Source organism: Peromyscus leucopus, chromosome 1, assembly GCF_004664715.2.
Source record: "Peromyscus leucopus breed LL Stock chromosome 1, UCI_PerLeu_2.1, whole genome shotgun sequence".
NCBI classification, from domain to species: Eukaryota; Metazoa; Chordata; class Mammalia; order Rodentia; family Cricetidae; genus Peromyscus; species Peromyscus leucopus.
Window position 1 is genome coordinate 161085252 of NC_051063.1, and position 26831 is coordinate 161112082.

The following is a 26831-nucleotide window of genomic DNA, read 5'->3' on the forward strand; positions in this document are numbered from 1 at the left end:
ACTGCGGCAGAAGGCACGGTGCCGGATTCAAGGTGACGGCAGTGCCTGGCTCCATTCTCCTCAAGTTGCCATAGCAGCCTGTCTCCCGACGAACAGCATCTCCCGTAGCCCTCAGCCGGAGAGACAGCATTGTTCACTCCTGCCGGTGTGAGGAGGAAACACCCGGAGAGAGAACTTTCCTGGGCCTGGGGTGTACCCAAGCTGTCTGGCGTGAGGTGTGGGGGTGGGTCCCCACAAGCCAGAGGGGTCCTCTGAGTGACTGAGAGCAGCATCCAAGCCCTGGAGCAGCCACAGCCAGGTGTGTCCTTGGAGTCGTCCATGAGTCCGGCTGTCGTCACTGGAGGTGCGTGTGTTTTGGCTGAATTCTTAAGTCCTTGCTTATAGCCCGAAGTCCATTTCCCCAAAGAGACAAATGTTCAAAACAAATAATTAAGGAGATGGGAGGAATCTTCAGCCTTGCCCTGTGTCCCGGGAGGTGTAACATTAATTGGATCTTTTCTTTCTTGAAGTAAAAAATTGGTGACACCATTCAGGCCTTGGGGGAAGAAACCACTAGAAGGCTTTGTGATTTTGAGCAGGACAGAATACTCAACCAGGCTGCGTATTTTTCATGCCTTAACCAACCCCCTGCAACCTCTTCTTCATGGCCAATAATTAGAGTTCTTATTGTCTGGTTTGGGAAGGGATGCAGGGAGATGAGGAATACTTGCACATGTCACCAGAGCAGAGCGTGATGTATGTGGTGAGGACAGGGCAGTCCCAGGTGGGCGCTGAGGTCTTGCAAATGTATTTTCACGGCCCGGGGCAGCCAGGCCATGGCCTGTGACATGTTGTTATATTGAAGCCCAAGGCAACAGCTGGACTCAAAGAAGAGAGAGACAAATGACCTTTGGACCAGCATCTCCCTGTTTTCTTGAAAATACCATGTGACTAAAGAAGCCTGGGGGGATGTCGGGGAGGGCTCAGAGACACATGTCCTCTGGAGTGTGCATCCTTGGGCCTCTGTGGGAAGAGGGTCCTTGCAGATTCCAAGTTGTCGGTGCCCTCCTAGGACATTATAGATCCAGCCAGATTGCAAGCCACTTCCTCGGGAGGCTAGGCAGCTGGCCTTTAGATTCTCATTTGCATGGAGCCAGGCGTTAGCTGACCAGACAGTCCCTAGTGAGAGCGAACATGAGGAACAGTGTCCCAGGAGGAAAGGCTGGGGACGGGGCTTAGGGGCTGGGTGGGAAGCCACGTGACGTGGGCAGGTGCTTGTGTGCTCTCAAGGGTCTTTGCAGTACAGCTGAGTCTCCTGCCTCCTGCCTCCTCTCCTGGGTCCCAAGCCCACCGGCAGCCGCTCCTGTCTCCATGAGTGGATTTGATTGAACAGATCTGGGGTACATCCGCAGAACCCCTTTAGTTGTTGACAGAAGTGTGCAGTGGCTCTAATGGTGGCCATGTGACAGATGGGTACTCACATCTACAGGGCCAGGCTGGAGACAAGCAAGGCTGCGGTACGGGGGTTCTGAGCCCCTTTCTTTGTCTATCAAATAGCCCTGGGGGTGACCCCATCTTCCCAGGCATCTCTGGGCGTGGCTGTGCTTTCTTCTTCCTCTATTCCTCTGTATCAGTCAGGTGGTTGTCATGACACAGAATACCTGACAAGGACAGGGAGTTCCTAAGGGCCCACCCCAGTTCCACACCTCCTTCAGTTAGGTCCCCCTTCTAGCGTGTCTACAAAGTCCCGCCAACAGGGCACCAAGCCCTAAGACATGAACCTGGGGGAGCGGGGGTGGTCGTCCTCTGTAAGAATTATCTTCATGTCAGAGACCACCAACCTTGGGTCAGACTGGCCTCAGGTGTCTGTCTCAGGAGGTTAGCAGGGCTGTAGGAAGCATGCCAGCATAGACAGTGAGCCATTGATGGTGTGTGTGTGTGTGTGTGTGTGTGTGTGTGTGTGTGTGTGTGTGTGTGTGTGTGTGTGTGTAGATACTTAGCAGGTGTGCATCCTCCGGGAACCTGCTCCAGTCTACAGGTGGGACGGGTGTGTCAGCTTGCCCAGAAGGGCGTCAAACTGCCTACTTCCCCGGGGAAGAGTCTGTTCTCTGCTGTGCCGCCATGGGATGTCATTTCCACCCATCCGACTCCTTTCTAGGACTGTTTGGGTTTCCAAGGGGCTGTGACAGCTGCTCATGTGGGGAGGGAGGGGGGGTTAGTGCCTGGGGATGCAAAGATGAGGCCAGGGTTATAGGCAGCATCTAAGTGTGAGAGAGAATCGCCGCACCCCTCCGGGTCACTCACGCTCTGCCGGCATCCGGAGACTGACGGTGATGGGCCTGACTCTGCACGCTGTCCTGAGAGCAAGAACACCAGGCCGTGCTCGAGGCATCTACATGGAAAGTGGCTTCATCGCTTAGGAGGTCATGAAATCTAAATGGTGCACCTGTGGCTTTGTAAAACAATGGTTAGCCACGCAGGACAGTTCTACTACAGGGAGCCCGGGCTATCCCAGGCTGGGGGAAGCTGTGATTCCCAGTCTGGGCACACTGTGAGCAGGGTGGGATTCCCTTCTCCACACCTCATTGGTGACAGGCAGCAGCAGTCTTTTTTCAGGGCAAGGCTGTTGCACAGAGGTCGTGGCCTGCTCAGAAACCCCAGAGCAGCCTCCACTGATAAACTGAGCCACACTCACTGCTGCTTCCCAAACATAAAAGCTGGGAGGTCGTGAGAACCACCTGCTCTGCACAGTCCAGGGAGCCCAGCGCCGGGCGCGTAGAGGCCTGCGGCAGGTTAATTAAAGTTAACTGAGTGAAAAAATAATTACAGAGACTGCAGAGTGGAGAAACCCAAGCCTGGAATTTATACTCTTCGGTTCCTAAGCTTTTCTGAGAATCAACCTAATCCTTGGGAAAATGTTCCTGGGCACAGAAAAGGGCAGAGAAGGACTTTACAAGCCTCCCTTTCTGCTCAAGGGTCTATAGGCTGGACACAGAGAAACCGTGGTGGATGCTGGGTCCTGTGGCCTTGGTGGTATCAATTTCCTTTGACACTGCCCTGTGCTCGGGTAGGCAAGATCTTTGCAGACTCCTTAGGTGGAAGTAAGGGGTATTCTTTGGCTTACGGACAGGCCTTTAATATAACCCAGCGCTGCTTACCGCTCTGTTCCACGGCCTCCTGGCCTGGCCAGCATGTGAGGCCAGCATCCTGCCATACACTAGTGGACCTGTAGGGAAGATCCACCACACCTTCCCTACAATGCTATGAAATGAAGAGCCAAAATAAAACTTCTCCCTATGCCCCCTGTCCTTTTAATTACCTTTTATGTGTGTGAACATTTTGCCTGTGTGTGCCTGTGCACCGTGTGCGCAGTACCTATGGAGGCCAGAAGAGGGCGCTAGATCCCGTGGAACTGGAGTTACAGATGGTTGTGAGCTGCCATGTGGGTTCTGGGAATCAAACCCAGGTCCTCTGAAAGAGCAGCCAGTGCTCTTAACTTCTGAGCTGTCTCTCCAGCCCAAGTTCTTCTCTCTTGAGTTTGCTTCTATGAAGTATTTTATCACAGCAATGGGAAAAGTGATAAACTCCCTGAGGCCATTTGTCCAATTGCCTGGTGTCTATGAGTCCCTGCAATGGTGTGGGTGTGGGTAGAATATTGTGCATGTCAGAGATCCACCTGTCTAGACCTGCAACAGATGTCTTGGGGACTTCCTCTGTTTCTTACCTTCACCTGGCCCATGCAGGCCTGGCTTAGGCCCCACAACCTCCCAAAGTAGCACCAACAATTGGAGAGCAGGTGTTCAAAGACAGGAATCTTGTGGAGACATTTCAGACTCAAACCATAGTGAAGTGTATTACTGGGTTATGGTGGCGCACACCTTTAATCCCAGCACTTGTGAGGCAGAGGCAGGTGGATCTCTGAGTTTGAGGCCAGCTTGGTGTACAGAGCAAGTCTCAGGACAGTCAGGGCTACACAGAGAAACCCTGTCTTGAAAAATCAAAAATAAAAATGTTGTATTATTTTATGGGTATGAATGTTTAGCTTTTGTGTATGTCTGTGCATCATGTGCGTGCAGTGCCCATGGATGCCAGAAGAGGGTGTCATAACCCCTAGAACAGATGGTTGTGAGCTGCCATGTGGATACTGGAAACTGAACCCAGGTCCTCTGGAAAAGCAGCCTATGTTCTTAACCACTGAGCCATCTGGGTGTGTGCCTGTCTTGATCCACAATCTGGTCCAATTCAGGGCCATTTACTTATACTCAGAGTGGAGGGCATTTCTTCTGTTCTTCTGGTAGAACCAGGGTGAACAAATCATGTATGCATGCTTTGAGTGTGCAGAGGCTGGAAAAGCAAGCAGGGATGGAGGGCTGGGAGCATGGTGCTTACTGGGGGGCTCACAGAGCTGGGCAGGGCCTGGGGTTGTAACTAGTTACCACCTGTTGATGTCCCCAGGCAGCACCCAGAGACTGTGTCTCTGTGGCTTTATGGCAGGTGCAGGCAGGAGACCCTTGTAGGGTGGGTAGAGGTGCAAACAGCAACAGGACTCTATTCGGCTTCTGGGGGCTTCAAAGGGTGTCAGTGGACAGGCATGGCATGCACATCTGTAATCCCGACACTCGGGAGGCTGAGGTGGGGGAATCATGAGTTTGGGACCACTCTGGACTGCATAATGGGTCCCTGTCCAAAGGGAGGGAGAGAGGGAAGGAGATGAGAGAGAGGTCCAGGGTTGGTTGGGGGAATCCAGAGGATCCCCTAGCGTCACTAGGGGCCTTGACCTGTCTGGATATCAACAGCTGAAACCTGCTTCTTCCTTCCGTCTGTAGACCCCGGCCTGATGGATGTCTGGTGCGGATAATGAAGGAAGAACGTGCCTTTTACCCCCAAGAGGTGACCCCGGAGCGTGCCCCGGATGACCCCACGACTTGGAACAATGCGGCTAGCCTGCATGTTCTCATCCATCCTGCTGTTTGGAGCTGCGGGCCTCCTCCTCTTCATCAGCCTACAGGACCCTGTAGAGCTCACCCCCCAGCAGGTTCCAGGTGAGCCCCAAGGTTGCTGGCTCCCCTGGCCAGGCCACATACGGACCTTCATGGTGGCCCTGGGGTACAATAGCCCTGGTAAACAGAGAAGGAACCCTGGCTTTCTCCTAGTGGGTTGGTGTCAGTGTGGGGTGTCTGTCTGAAGGCCGACCACCAGTTTCAAGGTTATGACTTCCTTAGTGGCTGGGCAACCCCTTGTCGGGGAGTGGAGAGGCTGCCCATCTGGTCAGCCAGTTTGCTGTTTTCAGTGAATCTCAGATTGGCAGAAAGTAATGCCAACTCTTGGGGCATCTTCCACATTGTTTGGGACACCCGGGGAATAAATATCTTTCTGTTTTTCAAAAATGTCCCTGGGAATTGAACCCAGCGCCTTCCCACCTGATCATTTATATTATTTTTATTTTGAAACAAGGTCTGGTCTTGAACTTGTGAACCTACCTTATCCTTCTGAGTAGCTGGGCTTATGGCCCATACCACCAGTCTTCCATCTACTTTTGAAAACTTTTGTTATAGTAGTTGTGTTGGAGCATACCTTTGATCCCAGAGGCAGAGTCAGGCAGATCTCTGTGAGTTTGAGGCCAGCCTGGTCTACAGAGTGAGTTCCAGGATAACTAGGGCTGTGTAGTGAGATTTCCATCTCAAAAAATAATTTTGTTACATTTATTTGTCTGTTTGCTTGTTTGCTTATTTATTTCTTGGGTGATGGGCACACGTGTGGAGGTCTGAGGACAATCTTTAAGAGTTGATTCTCCCTTTCCATCATGTGCTTTCTGCGGGTTGAACTCAGGCTTGGGGGCAAGCAGCTATACTGCTGAACCACGCATCTTCCCAGCCTGCATCATCTTGAACTCACAAATACGGAGTGTGACTCAGTTTCCCTATCTAGCCCTGGGGACCCTTTGAATCTGGTTCCTGTGGCTTGGGACAGAAACTCACGGACATACTGGCTTTGTGAGTCTGAGACCAATCCTTACCACACTCTCGAGCTCTCTGTGCCTTGTGACCTATTAGAATGGTCCATGCCTGCTGGGGATGCTGGGGTGCAGACAGTGGGAGCAAAGTGTGGAACCGAACACTCAGGATGGTGGGATGTGGAAAGGGGAGGGCTCCAGGCTCCTGGTGCTGGATCTGACGGAGCTGGCGGTCACAGGCCTGGGGCTGAGGCCAGAGGTTACTCTGCTTTGAAAGAAAAGAAAACCTGGGCTTCCAGGCCACCTCACTGGCAGAAGTCCACTGTGCAGACCCCCAGAGGTGCGCTTTCTCTCCAGGGACATGTCCGTGAACACTCTGTTTACAGGGACAGGATGAAAGAGCTGTGGAGGTCAGAGGTTTAGGCAGATGGCTCCCGGTGATACTCCTGCCTGCAGCCTTGCCCAGGCAGGATGGACGCCTGCTCTCCGGCCAGGAGCTCTTCCCCAGCACTGCCCTCCACGCGCCCCAGCTCAGGCCCCCTTTCTTTGTACCACTTCACTGTTCTGCTTCTGCACACTGGAGCCTTGAACCACCATACAGTGGCCTTGCGCGCAGATTGAAGACCACAGGCCTCAGGAGGGAAGGGAGAGGCGTTCGCACAGAGAGGCCAGAGCTTACCTGGGCCTGGCAGCGGCTGCCAGAGCCAGCATGGGGGAGGCTGATCAATTATGCCTTTCATCACAGACAGGGAGCGAGAAGCAGGTTCAGTTGTGGGCCCTGGAAACAGCGGGCAAGCCACCGTGCTGACGCATTCCCGGGTCAACCCCTACAGCTGGTGGCTGTCAAAAAATGGGTCTGCCTGTTCCCCAGCTTCTGAGGAAGCAAGTGTGCGTGACTGAGCTGGCTCCTCTGGGGACTTCGTAGCCTCTCAAGAGCCCTAGAATAGCGAGTGACATTGAGTCAGCACAGCTGGGTCCCACAGGACAGTGTCATCACAGTGCAGGAAATTGGTCCCTGTGACTATTTGGAGTCTGTGCAAAAAGAAACCGGGGAGCTTGAAAACTGCTTGGATGAAGGGTGCTATATTCCTCTGGTGGATGCCTTAGTGTGTGGCTGTGGTGCGCACAGGCAGAGGATCCGGGTGTCTGATGTCTGCACTGTGTGGGAGGGTCCAGGGAGAAAAGGCGTAAGTGTATGTAGGGGACAGGGTATGGGCCCCTCTGTGGTCCGTGCCTGGGACAGATGATCTGTTGCCAGGTGAAATTCTGCTTTGACGGTCCTAGGGTGTGCCCTGACATGCCAACAGCCAGCTGGCAGAGCAGAACCCTTAATTTCACAAGCCCTGGATTCCTGTCTCTCCTTCCAGCTTGCTTTGCTCTGAAACATCTGCTCCAGTGCACAGATGTGTGAATTACAGGTGGGTGGGAATCAGTGTGGTTGGGAGTTCTGGGACAGAGTGGCATGGCACAGTGGCGAGCTGATTGAGCCTCATACTGGCAGGCTGTGAAGAATCACATGACCCTCAGGTGAGCATCCGCTGTGGTGGGCAGAGCCAGGTGAGGAGCATCGGTGGGTCTTCCCCGTGACATCCTATATCGGCAGGTGCAGGTGGACGTGCCCTCATAATGTGCTACGTGATGGGCGACCCTGACGGTCTCCGTAAATCACACCAAACACAGTCATAAAACTTTAAGTAATGCTTACGTTACTCTCCCCGAGCGAAGCCCTCCTGACACAAGCTGTTTGTGTTGATTTGTTACTATTCATTTATTCCTTCCCTGTACTTCTCACAGCAGCCTAATTGTGATTCGGTACCCAGAAAGCAATATCAAAGTAATTTTCCACAACATTAGTTACAATTTTCTTCTGATCCTTCAAGTGAAACAACCCCATCCTGTTGGCGTCTCCGAGCATATAAACCTTGATTACATTTATCTGCTGGAAACCAGTGCTTACAAAGTGTATGTGCCCAGTTGTGTGGTAGGTGGCCTCGAGGGCGCCTGACCAAGACTTCTCCCTGGGAGTTTCTATCCAAAGGAGCTATCACTAGGAGGCCACCCTGTCGGCAGGGACGCCAGAGGGACTAGCACACGGGAAATTCCGCACTGTGGGATAAACTTTGCCGAGACTTACGGTGTGAGTTCTGTGGATACAGGCATCAAGAAGCCAGCTTGAGAAAGGGAGCGGAGTTCTCATATGTTCCTGGTTCTTGGGGTCCAACACTGATTGGATCTCACTGGTGCAGTTCCCAGATGTTGAAAGCTCGTTGTTTTAAGTTGCTCTCTGTTGCTGTGAGGAACGGCAAGCGGGGAGGGGAAGCAATGTTGGGGTGGCAAGGGTTTGTTTCATCGTATAACCCCCAGGTCACAATCCATCTCCGAGGGAAGTTCAGAAGGGATTCAAGGCAGGAGCCACGGAGGAATGCTGTTTGCTGGCACGCTCCCTTCCTTACTCACTTTGGCTGGCTTTCTTGTATGGCCCACCAGCCTAGGGATGGCACCGCCCACGGTGGGCTGGGCCCTCCTACATCAGTTAGCATTTAAGAAAATGCCCCACAGACAGTGGCCACAGGCTAATCTGTTGGAAGCACTTCTACAGTTAAGGTTCCCGCTTGCAAGGTGACTCTAGGTCTGTGGCAAGTTGACAGATGTAGTTAACCGTGACGCATCCAAATCTCTTCTGGGGTCAGCTAGCCCACTTCAGCCCGGCTAGGGCACTAAACACAATCTTACAGAAGCACCAGCTTTTGTAAAGGTGGGCCATGTTTTCGTTTTTAGAGTGTTCTGTTTTACATTAGCCCTTTTGAAACAGAACTAAATCCATGACAGAGACAGCTATTTCAGCCTCTGTTTTCAGTCCCTCATGGGTGAGGTGGGGAGAAACACTGAGGCCAGAGCTTGAGGCAACGACCCCTCGTGTGCCAGACAGGAAAGAGCACGGACTGAAACTGGAGGGGTGTGACTGCCAAAACCCCAGCCCAGGGACATATTTCCTCCAGCTGGCCACACCTTCTAAAGCCCCCATGACCTTTAAAATGAACCATAAGCATTTAAGACGAGCTCGTGGGTGACATTGTAGATTCAGACTATAACAGAGAGGCACCCGCAAGCTAACCTGTATTCTAAGATTAGATTTTCTTGTTTACTGGAGAATTCTACCTATCTAATTATGATTATTTTCCAGTCTGCAAAATTACCGGTCCTAAGGCCAGAGCTTCTGCCCCCAGTGCACCGCACACTTGTGTGTGGTTTGGTTGCTTTGTTTGGCTTCCTTTGTTTTTGTGATGATGTTTTGCCAGCTCGTTCGGGCTGGCCTCAGATTCACAGGCCACCTTGCCATAGCTTCTCCAGCGCTTGCTAGAATTCCCCAGCTAGGGAGAGTCACAATGTTTATTTATTTTTCAGTGCTAGGGTTTGACCCCAGGGCCTCAAGCATGCTAAGCAAGTACTCTATCACTGAGCCACACGGTCATCCCGGAAGCTCACTTCTTGACACGAGACCCACCCTTTCTCCTAACGAAAGGCCAGACCTGGGCTAACAGGCTCAACACATGGCGCTGGGGACTTCAGAAGGCAGCGTCTGCATTCACGTGGGCAGACAATGTCGGTAGCTGCCTTTCTCTGTGAACTTTGCATTAGAGGGAACAGAGATTAGAATGGCAGATGAACGGACCCCGGGAGCCTGCCCCTCCCCTCCAGCGCCCTGACCCAGCCAGGCTGGCCCCGTCCCTCCCTCCAGGCTTCTCTCCCCAGGTCTGGTTTTTGAATCCACACCAGATATTGAACCAACTCACACATAAATATTTCAGTGTTTTTCAGTTCAAATGATAAGAATTGATGCTTTTAACATTTCTTCCAACCATCTTATATTTCCTTAAAATCATCCACCAGCTAAGCAGGCAATCCATGAGTAGCTGAGACTGGAGAATCTTAAGTTTGGGGTGAGCCTGGGCTACATAACAAGTCCCTACATTAAAAAAAAAATTAAAAAGACTCGAATGTCTAGTCCGTGTTGAAACTTAATTGCCTTATAAATATAAACACATGTATCTCCAGTGGCTTTTCCAATATTCAGCTACAGCCACACATTGCAGTTATGAATCCTTTAAATCTCTCCACATCTAAGTTTCTCTCTTTTCCCTTTTTTTTTTTCCTAGGCTGTTGGGTCATAGGTCATGGGGAATGTTCCCATTTTAACTGACTGCAGTCATCTGTCCTTTAGTCCTCACATCCTGCATACAGTCAGAAAGTTCTTGCACAGCGAGCATGTGTAGGTTCGGCTTTGCTCTTTCTCAAAAAAGATGAGAATTCATGCACAGCGCCGAGATCTGTCGGCGGCTCATGTCCCCCGGCTCTCTAGAGACGTCCATGAGCTGTCAGTGGTCACGCCTCCAGCTGCCCCTTAGTCAGGGGCCACACAGAAGCCTCACCTCATTTTGTCATTCCTTCATTGCTTAAGTGGGAGGGAGTTCATCTTAATGAGGCCAGGTGAGTTGTCACCAGCCACCCATGAAGGGAGGCCGAGGCAGGAGCTTCGAGAGTTCTGGGCTAACCCAGGCCATAGCGTGAGTTCGAGACCAGCCTGGGGTACAGAACAAGACCTTTCCTCAAAAACAAAGGGAAGAGAGAGAGAAAGAAAAAGTGCCCTTTTCAAGCAGACTCTGTTGTATGTACTTTACATATTAATTTTAAATATTACATTTATTTATTTGTTCATTTATTTGCAGCAGCCTATGACGTGGGGTGCATGCAGAGGTCTGAGGACAACTTTCAGAAGTCAATGCTCTCTTTCCACCATGTGGGTCCTGGGGATTGAACTCAGGTTGTTAGACTTAGCAAGCAGGAACCACTGAACCATCTTGCCAGTCCAAGTTCTTCATGGTTTGGCTTTTGCAGAGTGGCTTTTCCTGGCCCCCTCAGTGTGGGTAGCCAGGGCACTCCATGGAGCTGGGAGTCCTTCTCCAGAGTACATGTCACCAACCATCTTTCCCCTGGTTTCTCAGCCCCAAATCTATAGAGCGGAAGTCCCAGTGGACTGACTGACTCAGTTAAAACGTGTGGCCCTTGCTCTGGGGCCCTCTTTGTACAGTGTTGAGGGCCACTCTACAATGGCCCTCCAGTTTCTACAGAGACTACCCTTGTCTACTTGTGTCCCCTGGGAGCTCCAAATCCACAGAGCCGGGAGTGAGCCACAGTGGCAGCACCCCGGAAACTCTCAGCCAGCCCATCAATGTACAGTGACCACCCACCTGTGCCCCAGGACTCAACCCACCCTCCCAGAGGCTGGTGTTGAAATCCACAGTCCTCCCAGGACTGGGGAGCCAGCCCCTCCTGTTGCCATGGAGCTGGCTGCTTTCCCCAAACAGGTGGATTTTACTGGAATCCTCCAGAGTCTGTTTCCCAAAGCCGTCTTCTAACGGCATTGCGGAACATCGTATATATTTCCTCTAAACCTTGTGAGGCTGACACAGCCTTGTTGTGACTGTGAATATCAGAAGTGACATGTAATTGCAGTGATCCATCCTGTTAAGTAGCTGGCAATATATCATTGCAGAATCAGCCGGGCTGGGACTCTCAGATCCCAGTGTTTCTAAACAATAGACCTGTGCCGTCGACAAGCGAGCTGAGCAGCGCCCACAGCTCAGCAGGGACACTTCACCCTCCCTTGCCCCACCTTTCTGGGACCTCAGAGACACATTTTCACCCTGGGGCAATCCACACACTTGGTTTTCAGTTCTCCTGGGACATCCCCCTATGGGTCATATAACGCAGCCGGGTTCTCAGTCAGGGCTGTGGGTGGGCTTACCAGGCCGACTGTTCCTTCTAGGATCGTGAAGCCCTGCCCTTCCTGACCCTTAGACTCGAGGAATCCATGGATAGGTTCTTCCTGGGCCAGCTCCGTCCTCACTCTCCGGCAGGAGGATGGAAGGAAGACCCAGTTGGAGGCATGCACTTGGGTGAGACTAGAAACACCAGATGGTCCTTTGCAGAAGTCAGTCAGGCTCTGTTCACATTGTGTTCAATGCTAATTTAGACTGTGGTGTGAAGGGCAACCCCACAGCTGGGCAGAGGCCAGAATGAAGGAGGTGTGGACACTGAGCCCTCTGTGCCAGTCAGTCACCCAGAGCTAGAAAGAGACAGTCTTCAAGCCTTCAAGCCTGGCAGTTTTGGGGGTTTCAGTGATGCTGGCGTTGGAGCCTGTGTTAGTTAGTTTTTTCTTACTGCGGCAAAATGCCTGAGTAAAAGAGAGGAGGAAAGATGTATGTGAATAAGTTTTCAAAGATTTAACACATCATGGTGGAAGGGTGTGGGCAGAGGAGCCGACCTCTGAGAGACTGGGAGGGAGAGAGCATCTGGACGAGCTGGTACTCACTCCTATTGTACAGGAGTCTCCTGCCCATGACGTGTGCTTCCCATGCGCAGGATGGGTGTTCCCTCCTTGGTCAGTTCTAGAAACATCCCCCAAACACAGCCGAAGTGTGCTTCTTAGTCCAATCAACCTGTCAATCAAAATCAACCATCAGGGGCTAGAGATGGTTAGCAGCATTTAGTGCTCTTACAGAGGATCTGGGCTCAGTTTCCAGCACCCACATAGTAGTTCACAACTGCCTCTGGTCTCTGGGAGTGCCTGGGTGCACATGGCACACATAAACTTAGCCATCGTAGCTGGGCCTGCTAGCATAGGTTTATAATCCTAACTGCTAGAAAGGCCGAAGCAGGTAAATTGCAAGGCCTGGACTACAGAGTGAGTTCAAGGCCATCTTGAATAATTTGACTCAAAAATCAAAGGTAGCTGGGCTATAGCTTAGTGGTAGAGCACTTGTCTGGCATGCACAAAGGCGTGAAGCTCTAGGTTCAATCCTCAATACCAAGGTGAAAAAAATCTCTTTTAACTAGTCTGGGCTGCAGAGCAGGCTCTGTGGTTAAGAGTGCTTCTGCCCTTGTAAAAGGACCTCAGTTCAGTTCCCAGCCCCAAGTCTGGTGGCTCACAACACCTGGAACTCCAGCTCCCGGAGATCCGACGCCCTCTTCTGGCCTCCTTCTGACCTGCATCCACATGTGCACACACATAAATTAAAAGAAATAGAAATAAATCTTTAAAAATAATTAGCCATTTCGTCCCATCCTTGAATTCTCCTGTGTACTTGTGGGAATCCTGGAGGACCTCCATTCTCATACTTTCTGGGAGGCCCTGACTTTGGGGGACCCACTCTGTGTCTACAGCTAGTTGTTATGTCCATACTTTTCCCCTTGAGCCTGGACCTTCCTCCATGGGGTCCCCATTTCCTGGGTCCCCACCCTCCTGAAGATGGAGGGAATATTGGAGTCATCTTGCAGAAGACACCCTGAGGTTTTCAGCCAGAGGCTCACTTTCCTCAGTGCACTGAAATATGCTAAATGAAAAATAATGAGCGTGTAGGAACTAATAACAGGAATCACCTAATTAAATTAGGAAACAGACATCACATTACTGTAATCTGAAAATTGATATTAATAGAAAATGGTCCCAGCATTGTTATGCTAAAGGTTCCTAGGGGTGGAGAAATTAGAAGAGAAAACAGAACAGAAAAGTGGGACAATTGTGACTGATAGAAGTGTGACTTACGCTACAGTAAAAGGCTAAAAATAGAAGCCGGGATCATTGTGTGGGTCTAATGAATTAGGGGACAGAATTGGCTTTGAAACACTACACAGCTCTGCATAGGTACAGGATGACAACTCATAAAACTGGACAATGTAATTCAGCCTCAGTATGTGGCAGTCTTGTTTTGGGGTGCCAGGCACTGTCTTGGGTTCTTTTACCCTGTGTGTCTTTACTCTATGACTTGCTAACCTTCACATGGACGCTTTAAAGTAGTTGTGTGACGTATGGGAGTGGACCGCGCTGGATTCTGACTCATATCTAGGCAAGGCCCATTCCGTCCCTGCCTGTTGCCTTAATGTCAGGGTCTCTGTGTCTTTTTTTTTTTTTTTTCATGTTAGTCTCCTGTTCTTTTTTCCCAAGGACCTTTCTTGACTGAACCCTACAGATTTTGGCAACGCCTCAACTCCCTGATTGCAGGCCCCAAGGCTCCTCCACTGCTTTTGTTAGTGAGACCCCTGGCAGAGATACCTTCTGAAATTACAGTCCAGCTAGGACTCTGGTCCCCATTGTGTGTGGGCCTGGGCACGGATCCGTCGGGGCTGACAGTTCCGATGCCTGCCCTGTCCCCAGGTGGCCTGGTTTTGGATTCTCCCTGTCACAGCAGCTCATTGTCCCCTCCTGCACAGGGATGAATCAGACTGTTCTCATGTGACACACGTCACATGTCCAGCGGGGGTTCTTAGGTGTGGGGTGTCCTCTTTCCCACTCTGCGTGGGCCAGAATGAACTAGAGACTTGGGGCAGGAGGCGGAGGCTAGGATTGTGTGTAAGATGCCCCCAAATGGCATCTGGTAGGACGCCATGTTTGCACCAAGGCCTGGCAGGGTGCCCCCTGAAGACAGAAGGCGGGGTGAATGTCCTGTCTCACCCCCTGGACCCCACACCTGCCCCCTGTCCTCAGTCACTTTCTGACCGGGTACCTTCATGAACACCACCTGGAAACCGAGACTCCAATCTCAGAGTACCGTGAGGCTCCAAGAGAGGCAAAGGGGCCTCCCTTATCTGTCTTGCTGCCCTGTCCCTCATTTTACCTGTCCTCAATTCTGAGGCCCCAAAAGGCGAGGCCTTTGGACACACCGTAAACAGAACAGGGCACCCATTTCTAGCGGAGATGGCCCAGTGGGCTTGCGACAACTCCAGCCTCCCTCATGTCCTTAAGCCCCAATTCTTAATGTAAGCAGTAGGGAATCGCCCCATAGATAAGGTTGTTGCAGCCATCTGCCGGGCCTTTCCATGGCCCCTGGGCCAGTCTTGGTTATTGGAAATCAAGGGAAATGTCACTGCTGTAGTTTTGACAACAGAAGTACTAGCAGGCTGGAGACTGAGGCACAGCCAACGTGGGAAGGGCCTGGGTGTGGGGTAAGGCAATGCACCATGGGACCAGCTGCCAGTGTGAGGTTACACCAGCCCCTCACATTCCTGCGGACCCCATTCTTGTGCCTTAGGGTCAGTGCAGATCTGTTTCTCCCTGATACTATTTGCAGACTGCCTCTAGGCCTCTAGGAAGATCTCATTTAAGCCCAGAGCTCACCGCTACACACCTGCTGATGTTTTCATTAGGAAGCTTGCTTCCCAGGATTTGGGGCTCTGCTATTTTAACTCAAATCGCTGTGGAAGATTCTCTCATTTAAAATTTTTATTTATATGGGCAAATAGTAGAGCGTGTTTGCACCCCTTCTGTATCCTCAAGCAGCGGCAGTCTAGGAATCTCTGACCAACCACAGGCTTCTGACAGAGGGGGCCCAGGACCCCCAGGTCTGTGCCTATCCTCATAGTCTGGGTCTGAGAGGGAAGTTGGGGCTGCCTTTCCTCCCACTCTCAGGCCTGGTTGAGGAATTTCTCGGTCATTCTCAAAGGCCTGAAGCTCCCTGGTAGAGTGGTCTGGCCTTGTCCAGGCTGTCCACTGAGCTCTGCTTGGTTGTCCCCATGGCTGGTGAATCTGGGTCCTGACCAGTGGTCTCTCCCTGGATGAGTGATCTGTACACCTTTCTGTTCTTCCTTTCTTCTTCTTCCTTCCTCCCCCTCCTCTGCCTCTCCCTCCACCTCCTCTTCTTCGAGACAAAGTGCCTCAGCTGCCCAAGTGCTGGGATTACAGGTATGTGCCACCACACCTGGACCTTACTGTATTTTTCAGGGTATTTACAGCTAAGACTGTAACACATTTACCTGGATTCCCAAGGTCGCAACCATAGCTCTGACTCAGGAGGTGTTCGGCAGAGACATGTGGATCCTTGCACTTGGCATCTCCTGTTGACTGCTGGCTACTGAGCCCCTGAGAGCCTGTGTGCTGAGCTGACCCCTCTCATCCAGCTGGACTTGACAGCTGTTTTTCCCTGTGCCCCTGAGAGAACAAGAGAGACAGGGCAGGCACCTGGAAAAAGTGGGTTCTCTAGGGCTAGGGATATTGGTTAGTTGGAGCAGCCCCCTAGAGTCTGCCAGTGAGGGAGCAGAGGTGGGGCTCAATGGCAGAGCCCCCATCTAGGACCCACTAATAAGGCCTGAAAGGATGGCTCAGGGCTACAATGAGCCCCTAAGGAGCTTGGTGGTGTGACTCAGTGGTCCAGCCACTGCAAAGGGTCTACTCGTGACGGGCTGAGGCGTGACTCCTCAATAGAATACTTGGCTAGAGTACATCAGTGAAGGAGACTGGTATGGTTGATAGAAATTTCCTACCTAGCATGTACAAGGCCCTGAACTCCAAGACCCAGCAATGGCACCCCCACCCCCTCTGCAAAGCACAGTGGCTCTCTAAGACCTGGCTGGGAACAGAGCTGCCGGTGCCCAGGGGATGGAGTGGGTTAGAGATAAAGGGCTCCTGCCTGCGTGTTTGCCACAGTGAGCTGAGCTCAGAGATCCCTCCCCTTCCCTGGGGCAGTTCTACCTAACAGGGACCTCCCGGAAGGAGCCAAGCCTGGCCCAATAGGATTCTCCCAGGATACTTCCCCTTCGGTAGCATCACCAAGGCTGTGAGTGGAACCAAAGAGTTCTGAGGGCCGTTAGGGAGGTGAGGTGGTATCTGGGCATGTGCATCTGGGCATCTGGGCATGTGTGATGATGACGGAGTGAGTACTGAGTGCTTTCTGTAGACCAGACACTGTCCTTTATATTCTTTATAGAAATTCTTGCATGGGGCTTCCTGGTCCCCTTCTCCATCTTAAAGAGACAGAATCCCTGGACCAAAGTCACACAGCCTGTGTTTGAGTAAGAATTCTAGTTACCAGAGCCATGAAAATCTGAGTTCTTAACCCATTTCACTGGGGGCTGGGACAGTCCTCTAAGACACATGGCATTGGAGTGCTAACCCTGGAGTCCTGTTGTTTGGAATCTGCTTTGTCCCTGGGCTTTACAGACTCTGTCCGATCCCTGCAACTTCTCGTCTTCAATCCAGTCCAGGTCCGAGTGTGTCGATACCCTGACACAATGCACACCAAAGGATGTGCGCTTCCCTCAGCCTGTAACTCCCGGAGGAAACAGTTCACACCTGAACTTGGGGCTGGATGCTCTGTGTGTGCCCTGAGATTTTCTCCTGCCGCAAACAGGCAGAAAGCCACACTGTTATAGCCCAGACAGAGGCCGGCGGCTCGGAACACAGAGTGAGTCGTCTGTAGATCTCAGCCACGGGAGCACACGAAGAATTCTCATTGCAGAAGGGAGTTGGCAAAAGCGGTGACTGTAAACCGCTCACAGCCAGGACAGACTAAGTAATGAAATTACATTCATAAAATTTCAGGTCGAGTGGTCACTGCTCGAATTAGTTCTTTCAAAGATCCTAGCCAGAAGTGGCAGGGGTGATTAAAGGGTTGGCCTGGCTCAAATCATCCTGAGCTTGGGGCATGTACAGCGCACATGGTGCAGGGCTTGTAGCGCTGGTGTGGGTATCATCCCCTCCCCCCAGCAATGGGTGGGCAATCTGAGAGAACAGAAGCCGACCGCTGGCTGGAGTGGACCTTTACTGCAGGGAGGGATGCTCTAGTTTCACTCATTTACTCAGACAAGACCTTGCAATGCAGCCCAGGCTGATCTCAAACCCACCATGAAAACCAGGTTGGCCTTGAACTCACTGGGTAGCTCAGGCTAACCTATTTCAGGGATTTTTTTTTTTATTATTATTAGTATGTATTCGTTGTATAAGGCCCTAGGTTACATTATGACATTCTCTTGCATATATATATGTCAAGTACTTTATGTTAACAACCCCACCTTCCGTTGCCCACACCTGATAGCTTCTTTCCCCATCCCATGGCTCAGTGGTGGAGCCCCTGCCTAGAATCCCCCAGTGAGGGGCTGGGGGTGTGGCTCAGTGGTGGAGTCCCTGCCTAGAATCCCCCAGTAAGGGGGAGGGGTGAGGCTCAATGGTAGAGCCCCTTGCCTAGAATCCCCAGTGAGGGGCTGGGGTGAGGCTCAGTGGAGAGCACCTGCCTAGAATCCCCCAGTGAGGGGCTGGGATGTGGCTCAGTGGTAGAGCCCCTGCCTAAAATCCCCCAGTGAGGGGCTGGGGTGTGGCTCAGTGGTAGAGCCTCTGCCTAGAATCCATTTTCTTGCAAATGACATAATTTTATCTTATTGGCAGAATATTACATATATATTTACGAAATGTACATGTATATACATATATAAAGCATTTCTTTATCTGATGATGGACCACTAGGCTGATTCCATAACTGGCTCTTATGAAAAGTGCTGGATTGAGACATACTGAAAGGCCCCTGCTCTGGTGGAGTTCACTGTGGATAAGGTGAGGGAGAATTCCTGACGCTACCCTGCCCCTCCCCAAGCAGGCATTTCAGCAATGTCCCTGGGTGAGAACCAGCATTGCCTCTTCCTTTTAACAAGGAGGATATGACTGTGCTGTGACTTCCCACTGAGCGGGGACAAAGAAAGGAAGAGTCACCAGCATAGTGTGGCTCCTACCTATGAGGTCCATTTTCTGTTGCTGTAACAATGTAAATGACCAAGACTAGGTCATTTACAAAGAGAAGAAATCTAATGATCCCTGTTCTGGAGGCTGGGACACCCAAGTGCAGGGCACCCGGCCTGGCAAGGGTCCTCTTGCAATGTCAGAGAACGAGCATGTCTATGAGGGTGTCACATGGCAAGAGAGAGTAAGCATGAACGGCCTGTATTACAAACCCACCAATCCCGCTATAGAGTCCCCCATGACGTGTACCCACCCTAATTACACTCCCCAAAGTGCCACCTCTACATAAAATAGACATAGAACTAACTAAGGAATTACATTTCCAGCAAGTATAGGGAAAACTTTGAGAGTGAAGCAGTGCCCATCTTATCAGCCTGCCCAGCCCCTCACTGGGGGATTCTAGGCAGGGGCTCTACCACTGAGTCACATCCCAGCCCCTCACTGGGGGATTCTAGGCAGGGGCTCCAACACTGAGCCACACCCCAGCCCCTCACTGGGGGATTCTAAGCAGGGGCTCCAACACTGAGCCACACCCCAGCCCCTCACTGGGGGATTCTAGGCAGGTGCTCTACCACTGAGTCACACCCCAGCCCCTCACTGGGGGATTCTAGGCAGGGGCTCTACCACTGAGCTATACCTCAGCCCCTCACTGGGGGAGTCTAGGCAGAGGCTCTACCACTGAGCCATACTTTATTCAGATACATATCTCTCTTGGAGTTGGTTCCAGAACACCCTTCCCTGGATACTCAGATTCTGTAGTATATAAAATGATGCAGCATTTGCATCTATGACCTATGTCCCATATATATTTTTTATCAAGTCTGGCTTATTTAAGATATATAACACAATGTAAATGCTATGTAAATAGTCATTTATACTGAATTGTTTAGGGAATAATGACAAGAAAAAGTCGTACATGTTCAGCACAAATGCAATTCCCCCCCCCCAAATATTTTCAGTCCACGGTTGGTTGAATCAGAGATTGCAGAACTTACGGCTATCGAGAGCAAACTGTATAATTTACATACCATAAAACTCACCTATTTTACATGCACACTTCAGTGATTTTTAGTAAATTTACAGAGCTGTGCAACCATTACTACAATCCAATTTTAGGGTATTTCCACTGCTCGCCCCAAATCCCTTGTGCCCATTCTGAGTCATTACCCGCCTCCCCCCCACCCCCATCCCACTTCATTTCCACCCCCAACTCAAGTAACCACAAGTCCACAGTCAGTGTTCTTTGTAGGTTCCCATCTTCAAGACACTTCCTAGCAGTGTCTTGTGATTTCTGACCTTCCCCATCTGGCTTCTTTCTCTTTTGCATCTCCTTTTTTTTAAAAAAAAAATTTCTTATTATTCTCTGCCCCACTTCTGTGTGTGTATATGTGTGTTTATGTGTATATGTATGTGTGAGTGCATGCATGTGTGCGTATGCCCACAGAGCCAGAAGAGGGCATCAGAGTGTCTAAAGCGTGAGTTACAGGGCAGTTAAGAGCTGCCCCGTGTAGATGTTGGGAACTGAACCTGGGTCCTTGGGAAGAGCAGTACAAACTCTTAGCCACTGAGCATCATGTCCTTCTGTTTGTTTATTTGCAGTTCTGGGCATTTGATCCAGGACCTCGTGTGTGTTATGCAGCTGCTTTGCCGCTGCACAAGGTCCCCATAATTTAGCATAAATGTTTTTTTTGGAGGGGGGCTGTTTGTTTGTTTGTTTGTTTGCTTTTGTTTTTTCGAGACAAGGTTTCTCTGTGTAGCTTTGCGCCTTTCCTGGAACTCACTCTGTAGCCCAGGTTGGCCTCGAACTCACAGAAATCCACCTGCCTCTGCCTCCTGAGTGCTGGGATTAAAGGTGTGTGCCATCACCGCCCGGCCTAGTGTAATGTTTTTGAGGCTTAACTCTTCACAGACTGTATGGGCACTGTCTTAGTTAGGGTATCTGTTGCTGTGATAAAACACCATGACCAAAAGCAACTTGGGGAGGAAAGGGTTTATTTTAGCTTACAGCTCTCAGTTCATACCCATCGCTTACAGAAGTCAGAGCAGGAACTCAAAGCAGGAATCTGGAGGCAAGAGCTGATACAGAGGCCATGGAGGGGATGCTGCTTACTGGCTTGATCCCCATGGCTTGCTCAACTGGCTTTCTTATAGAACCCAAGGCCACCTGACCAGGGGTGGCCCCACCCTCAGTGGGCTGGACCCTCTCATATCAATCATCAATCAAGAAAGTGCACCACACACACACTTGCCTACAGAAATGCAGTCTTCCCAAATGACTCCACAAGCGATGGAGGCGGCCCAGTGTCTCCACATTTTCATCAGCACTTGATATGATCCGCCTTTTAAATCACAGCCATGCCAGTCAGTGTGAAGTGAGGAGACATTTCAGTCATAATTTGCATTTCTGTAATGACTAATGTTACTGGGTGGATTTGCTTGTGTTTGTTGCCATCTGAATATCTTCTTTAGCAAAATACAGTCTTACACCCATGCAAAAACTGGATTGTCTTTTTATTGAGTTGTAGTTCTTTGTTTCCACAGGCCTATATCGTTAGGTCTGCAAATGACGATTCGTCGGCAGCTCATCCTTGTGATTTCTTACTGGCATCTTTTGAAATCCAAAAATTTTTTATTTGAAGAAGTGCGATTCAGCCTGGCAGTGGTGTCTCACGCCTTTAATCCCAGCACTTGGGAGGCAGAGCCAGGCAGATCTCTGTGAGTTCGAGGCCAGCCTGGGCTACAGAGAGAGATCGATCCAGGACAGGCTCCAAAACTACACAGAGAAACTCTGTCTTGAAAAACCAAAAAAAAAGAAGAAGAAGAAGAAGTGCAATTCTTTTACAGATTGTGTTTTTGGTGCTGTGTCCATGACATCTTTGCCTAGCCTAAGGTCAAAAATATTCAATTTTATGTTCTTCCAAAAATTTTATAAATTTTTTGTGTATCTTTGTGGTCTATTTTGAGTTATTTGTGTGTGTGTTTCATGTGAACAAATGCCCTGACTTCATCTTTTTCTTTTTAAATTACATCTATTTATTTATGTAGTGCGCACACACACACACACACACACACACAGCACGGCACGTGTGTACAGGTCAGACGACAATAGAGAAGTCAGTTCTCTTCTTCCACCATATGGATTCTGGGCATCCAACTCAGGTCATCCGCTTGACAGCAAGCTCCTTCACCCAGGGAGCCATCATCCTGGACCCTGACTTCGTCTTTTTCAGTGTGGTTGTCCTATTGCTCAGGCCCCTCCTCCCTCAGTAATCTGGTTCAAGCCATGGTTGCTTTTTATTGCTTCACTTCTTCCCTCAGTGACTTTTCTAGGACACTGGACCTGAACTTAACCATCCATCCATCATCCACCCATCCGTCCATCATGCACACATGCATGCGTGTGTCCATCCATGGTGTTCTTCCCTGTTGCCCTCTGAGCCGCCCCCTTCTGGACAGTGAAGAGCTCCATCCCTGCCCGTGAATGAGTCATTTTCTCACTTGCCTTTCTTAGACTGCTGTCTGGTCAAGGTCACAGTTGTGGGGTGCCTGACGCACTCTCTAGCTGTGTGTCACCTGCCTCATCCCGCTGTCTCCAGCGTGATCTCAGCCCGCTGCTGGAGTTGGTAACCATTTGTGGGCAACAGGGAGCTCTTGCCGAGGCTGCAGCAGTTTCCCCCCGAGAGATGGGGTCAGGAAAGAACGCGCTGACTTGTGGCCAGCTTTTGCAATGATAGGATCAGGCCTCAGGGGAGAGTGGATGGACTATAATTTAGCAAATAGAAGACAAGACTTCTCTGGGACTGTCAGCTCTGCATTCCAGCATGCTCCTCGTTGCCTTGGCAACTCAACAGGTTAAACTTCTTCTCGGGGCATCAGTGACTGCTCAGGCAGAAGGTGATAGGGCCGTGAAGTGTGCAGATCATCGGCAGGCAGACAACGCTCAGGGTGACCTTCACTCCCCTGGTGGCTTAGCTGGCTCTCTCCAACCACCTATCTGTTATGCACCTCCCAACCCCCCACCGTCCATCCCTCAAGCCCCAGACCCCCCCACCCCCCCCACCCGTCCATCTCTCATCCATCCCAACATGTATTTGTCGGTCTTCTTCCCATCAGTCCACTGTGTCATTGAGCACCTGCTGTGTGCCTTGCCGCCTTCTAGCTTCTTTAGCAAGGGTGTAAGTGCCTGCAGCCCAACCAGGAATAATTCTCTGTGGGTCCGGAGGCCCCTGGGTAATCTTGGGATCCAGGAAGTCCATAGAGCCTTTCCCTAGCACATGGGTGGACCCACTTAGAAAATAATCTTAAAGTGTAAACATTGTTAAGTGTGTGGGCTTTTTCTCTGCAGACCCTTCTTTTTAAGATTTATTTTTATTATTTTTAATTATGTGTCTGGGGGTGGGTATGTACATGTGAGTACAGGCATCTGCAAAGGCCAGAGGTATCAGATCTCCTGGAGTTGGAGTTACAGACAATTGTGAGCTGCATTGTGTGGGTACTGGGAACCAACTCAGGTTCTCTATAAGAGCAACAAGCACTCTTAACTGCCCAGCCATCTCCCCAGCCCCGAGGCTTTTCCTATGTGGCTGTCACTGACTTAAACAAATCACACTCCATAAACTGTCCTAATTTTCTGTTGGTTTGAATTGCATGGTGGACCTCTTTCTAATCAGCATATGTAGATTGTAGTTTCCTTCTGAATCTGTGTGGTGTTTATTGTAAATCCATACCATTTTGTTTTGTCCTAAAGCATTCCCAGGATATAGCCCAGGCTGGTTTTGAACTTGTAATCCTCCAGCTTCCGCCTCTTTAATGATTTACATTAAGTTTTGTTTTTAGTTTTTTGTTTTTTATATCACATGAATTATGTCTATTTCCTGGCACTCATCTTGCTCTGTTTGCCCCTTCTGATTACTGTTATAGTTGAGACTTTCCTTAGTGACTTTCATAGTCTTGAGTAGGGCTCCAAATGTCTGATGTAACGTGGGGGAAGCAAGTCCTCAAGGTACTGATGTGAGGAACCTGCCATCTTACTGCAGAGTTCCAAGAAAGTGTGTTAATTAGCTACAGCTGCTGTAACAAAAGCCCCAGGGACCAGGTGGCTTTAACAGTGCTGGACTCTAGAAGTCCTGGGTCAAGGTATTAGCTGGGCTGTTTTCTTCTGAGGTCTCTCAGAAGCTTGTAGGTACCACCTTATTCTTGTTCCTTTCTGTCTGTCTGTCTGTCTGTCTCTCTCTCTCTCTCTCATTCGTGTGTGTGTGTGTGTGTGTGTGTGTGTGTGTGTGTCTTTCTGTCTGTCTGTGGGTGTGTGTACTTGAGTGCAGGTGCCCCCCAGAGCCAGAGTTATCTAGATCTGGAGTTGCATATGGGTGTGAGACACCAACGTGGGTACTGGAATCAAACCTGGGTCCTCTGAAAGAGCAATCTGTGCTCTTAAGCGCTGAGCCATCTCCCCAGCTCCTCACAATGTCTTTCCCTGGTCTTTCCTGTGTGTCTAAAGCCCATCTTTTTCTTCTTTTTCTTCTACAGACATCAGCCCTGTGGGACCCGCTCTCACGGCTCCATCTTAACTAATCTCTTTAAAGGCCTTTCTTCAAATACAGTTGCGGTGTCAGGTCTGGGGGTTAGGACGCAGTGAGTTAGGGAGAGCACACAGCTGAGTCCCTAGCCAGTTTACACTCCCCAGCCTTGGGAAAGGCCTCCTGTGCGCATGCTGGGGAGGAGCCTGGGGTTCTGACTGTTCCATCTGAAGGCTTCTAGTTAACGCTCTGATTTCAGTGCACCCCACCCCCATGCCAACCTGGAGTCTGCTTGTCTTCTGTAGGTCCTTTGGAGGCAGATCTGGCCAAGTGAGAGGGGAAAACTGCCCGGAGCTTCAAGCCCAGCCCTCCTTCCCGCCAGCTCCCTACCCTGTTACTTCCAAATCCACCTCCCTGTACGCTGCGGGTTTAATCTGTGTCCACACACAGCCCATAGGCTCGGCCAGCGTGTCCCTTTCACCCGTGGAAGCTGTTACCACCCTTGATCCTCTTTCCGCTTTCCAGAAATGTGTTGGAATCTGTCATCTGCTGCTGTCCCACTACTGCTGTTTGTCACCGTGGGCTGCTATCTGTTTTATTCTTTGCTGTGATCTCAGAGAGAAGCTGAGATAAATGTGTACGTTCAGTCCTCTGTGTTTACCCAGAAGCCTTCTCAAGAAGAGGTAAAAGCTGCAGGCTGCAGAGGAGGGTGAGGAAGCCGGCCCACCCAGGCCAGCCACCAGCTCTTGGGAGTGGAGGAGACGGAGCAGGTCAGGGCCTGGGCACTTCTCTGTGGCTCCTGAACCCCAGGGGCAACCCGCCCACAGTTCTTGCTCTGCAGGGTGCCTGCTGTTCTGCACTTAGCTGGGTGTCTATTTACCTAGGACTCCATGGCTTCACCCTCCCACACCCCCAGCTCCTCAGCCTCAAGCTCCCAAACAAGCCCAGTCTCCTCTCCACATTCCCACCAATGACGTCATAGGTGGGGCTTTCTACAGTCGGGGACCAGGCAGGCAGTGTCTGGCACCTCCCAAATGAACGTGTTTTCCAAACTGTGACTGATGGTGATAAATATTTTTAAAAGCCGTTTACACTTCCCTGATATAAGACAATTCCTTTTGTCAGCTGGGAATGGGTCAGGTGGAGAACCCCTGGTTCTTGGAGGCATATGACAGGATTGTCCCCAGGCCAGAAGGGGACACCCAGGTGGGGTTGAGTCTTGTCTATCTAGCCACCTGTCCGTGAGGTACGGGACACCCGTGAGACAACAGAAGGGGCTGCTGGTTAAGGCAAGATGACGGATGCTGGTGCTCCTCCAGACTTTCTCTCTCTCTCTCTTCCAAGGCTTTGGGGCTCTTGCTAGGGGAAGTGTGCATTGTGTCTAAGGATCCACCCCCACTCGAGGCTCCTGCTCCAGTGGCTGGAGCTCCCCGACAATTGTTCTCTAGGAAGAGTGAGAGAGAAGTGCTTTGGAGAGAACATAAACAGCCAGGCATGGTGGCACATATTTGTCATGCCGCACTCCAGAGCCTGAGGGTGGAGGGTGGAGAGGCCAGCCTGAGCTACATAACAAGTTCAAAGTCAGCCTGGGCTGCCCCAGAAAAATGAAAGAGTTGGGGGGAGGGCAGGAGGGGATACAATGCCCACAACTCCGAGAACAGAGAATTTTCATGAGGCTCGATGAACTAGCTATTCCTTGTACTGGATGACAAGCCCAGGAATGTAACAGGATTCTAAGAGACAAGACTGTGGGGGGGGGGGGGGGTCACCTGCCTGCAGTGATTGAGGACGACGGAAGGCAGAGGACACCAAGGTGCCCAGCCCCAGACTTGTCAAGCCTGAAGAACTGCCTAGGACTCTGGGAGGGTGATCAGGCGCGGATGGGCGAGAGTGGGCTAGCCTCATTCGGCGGGATGGGTGTAGACAAGCCTGGGGTTCCCACTCAGTGGACTGTGTGACAGTCTCCTGTGTGCTGCTCCAGTGTCCGAGCAGCTAGATGTCCTGTCTTGTGACAGTGCCACCATCATGGCCACAGGTCATTCCACTGGTTGCTATATGAGAATGGGGGGATACCCAGGCCACAGAGGAGACCCCGGCTCAACTCCCCATGTGAGCAGGATAGTCATCCTTATCACGGATGATTCTGCTATCCCTGTGATAGCTGCCACATACTGCTATTCTGCTGTCACATGTGGAAATCATGGCAGCCACCCCTGTGAACCCCTGAAACTCTTCAGCCAAGCCCTCCCTACCAGAGAACCCCCCGTCCATCAGAAGAGGCAGGAGGACACAGGAAGTTTCTAGTGCCCAGAGGAGGAACTAGAAGAATGGTCTGGGCCTGATCATGCACACACTGCCCATTCATGGCATACAGAATCACGCCATACATGCCTACACCACACACATACACAGCACATGCATACATGTACCCATATACACACAGTCCACAAATACACACACACACACCACACAAATGCACCATACATTACATACTGCACAAATACATATACACCACACACATCACCTACACATAATGAATACATATATACATACACACTACATATATGTACATACCACATACCATTCATTCCCACAAATACAGATACACTATACACTGAACACATATGTACACACCATCCATACACAGCAGACATTCTATGTGCACACACAGTACACATATATACATCACACATATATATTATGCAATATACACCTATTATACATTGTACCATACATGTGACACACGTATAGACCATACATGCATACTTACCATCCACACACAGTGCATATATACATGCACAGTGTACTATATATCTACAAA

The 26831-nt window shown here is 50.6% G+C and overlaps 1 protein-coding gene across 1 annotated transcript in view; it reads left to right on the plus strand.

Annotated features, from left to right (window-relative positions):
* The window catches only part of Chst8 (carbohydrate sulfotransferase 8), a 128282-nt gene that overhangs the window by 56727 nt on the left and 44724 nt on the right, over positions 1 to 26831 (plus strand). The window contains exon 2 of the mRNA XM_028877781.2: positions 4806 to 5021. Coding sequence (XP_028733614.1) covers positions 4892 to 5021 — 130 coding nt within the window. The 5' untranslated portion in view covers positions 4806 to 4891. The remainder of the gene's footprint in view (positions 1 to 4805; positions 5022 to 26831) is intronic.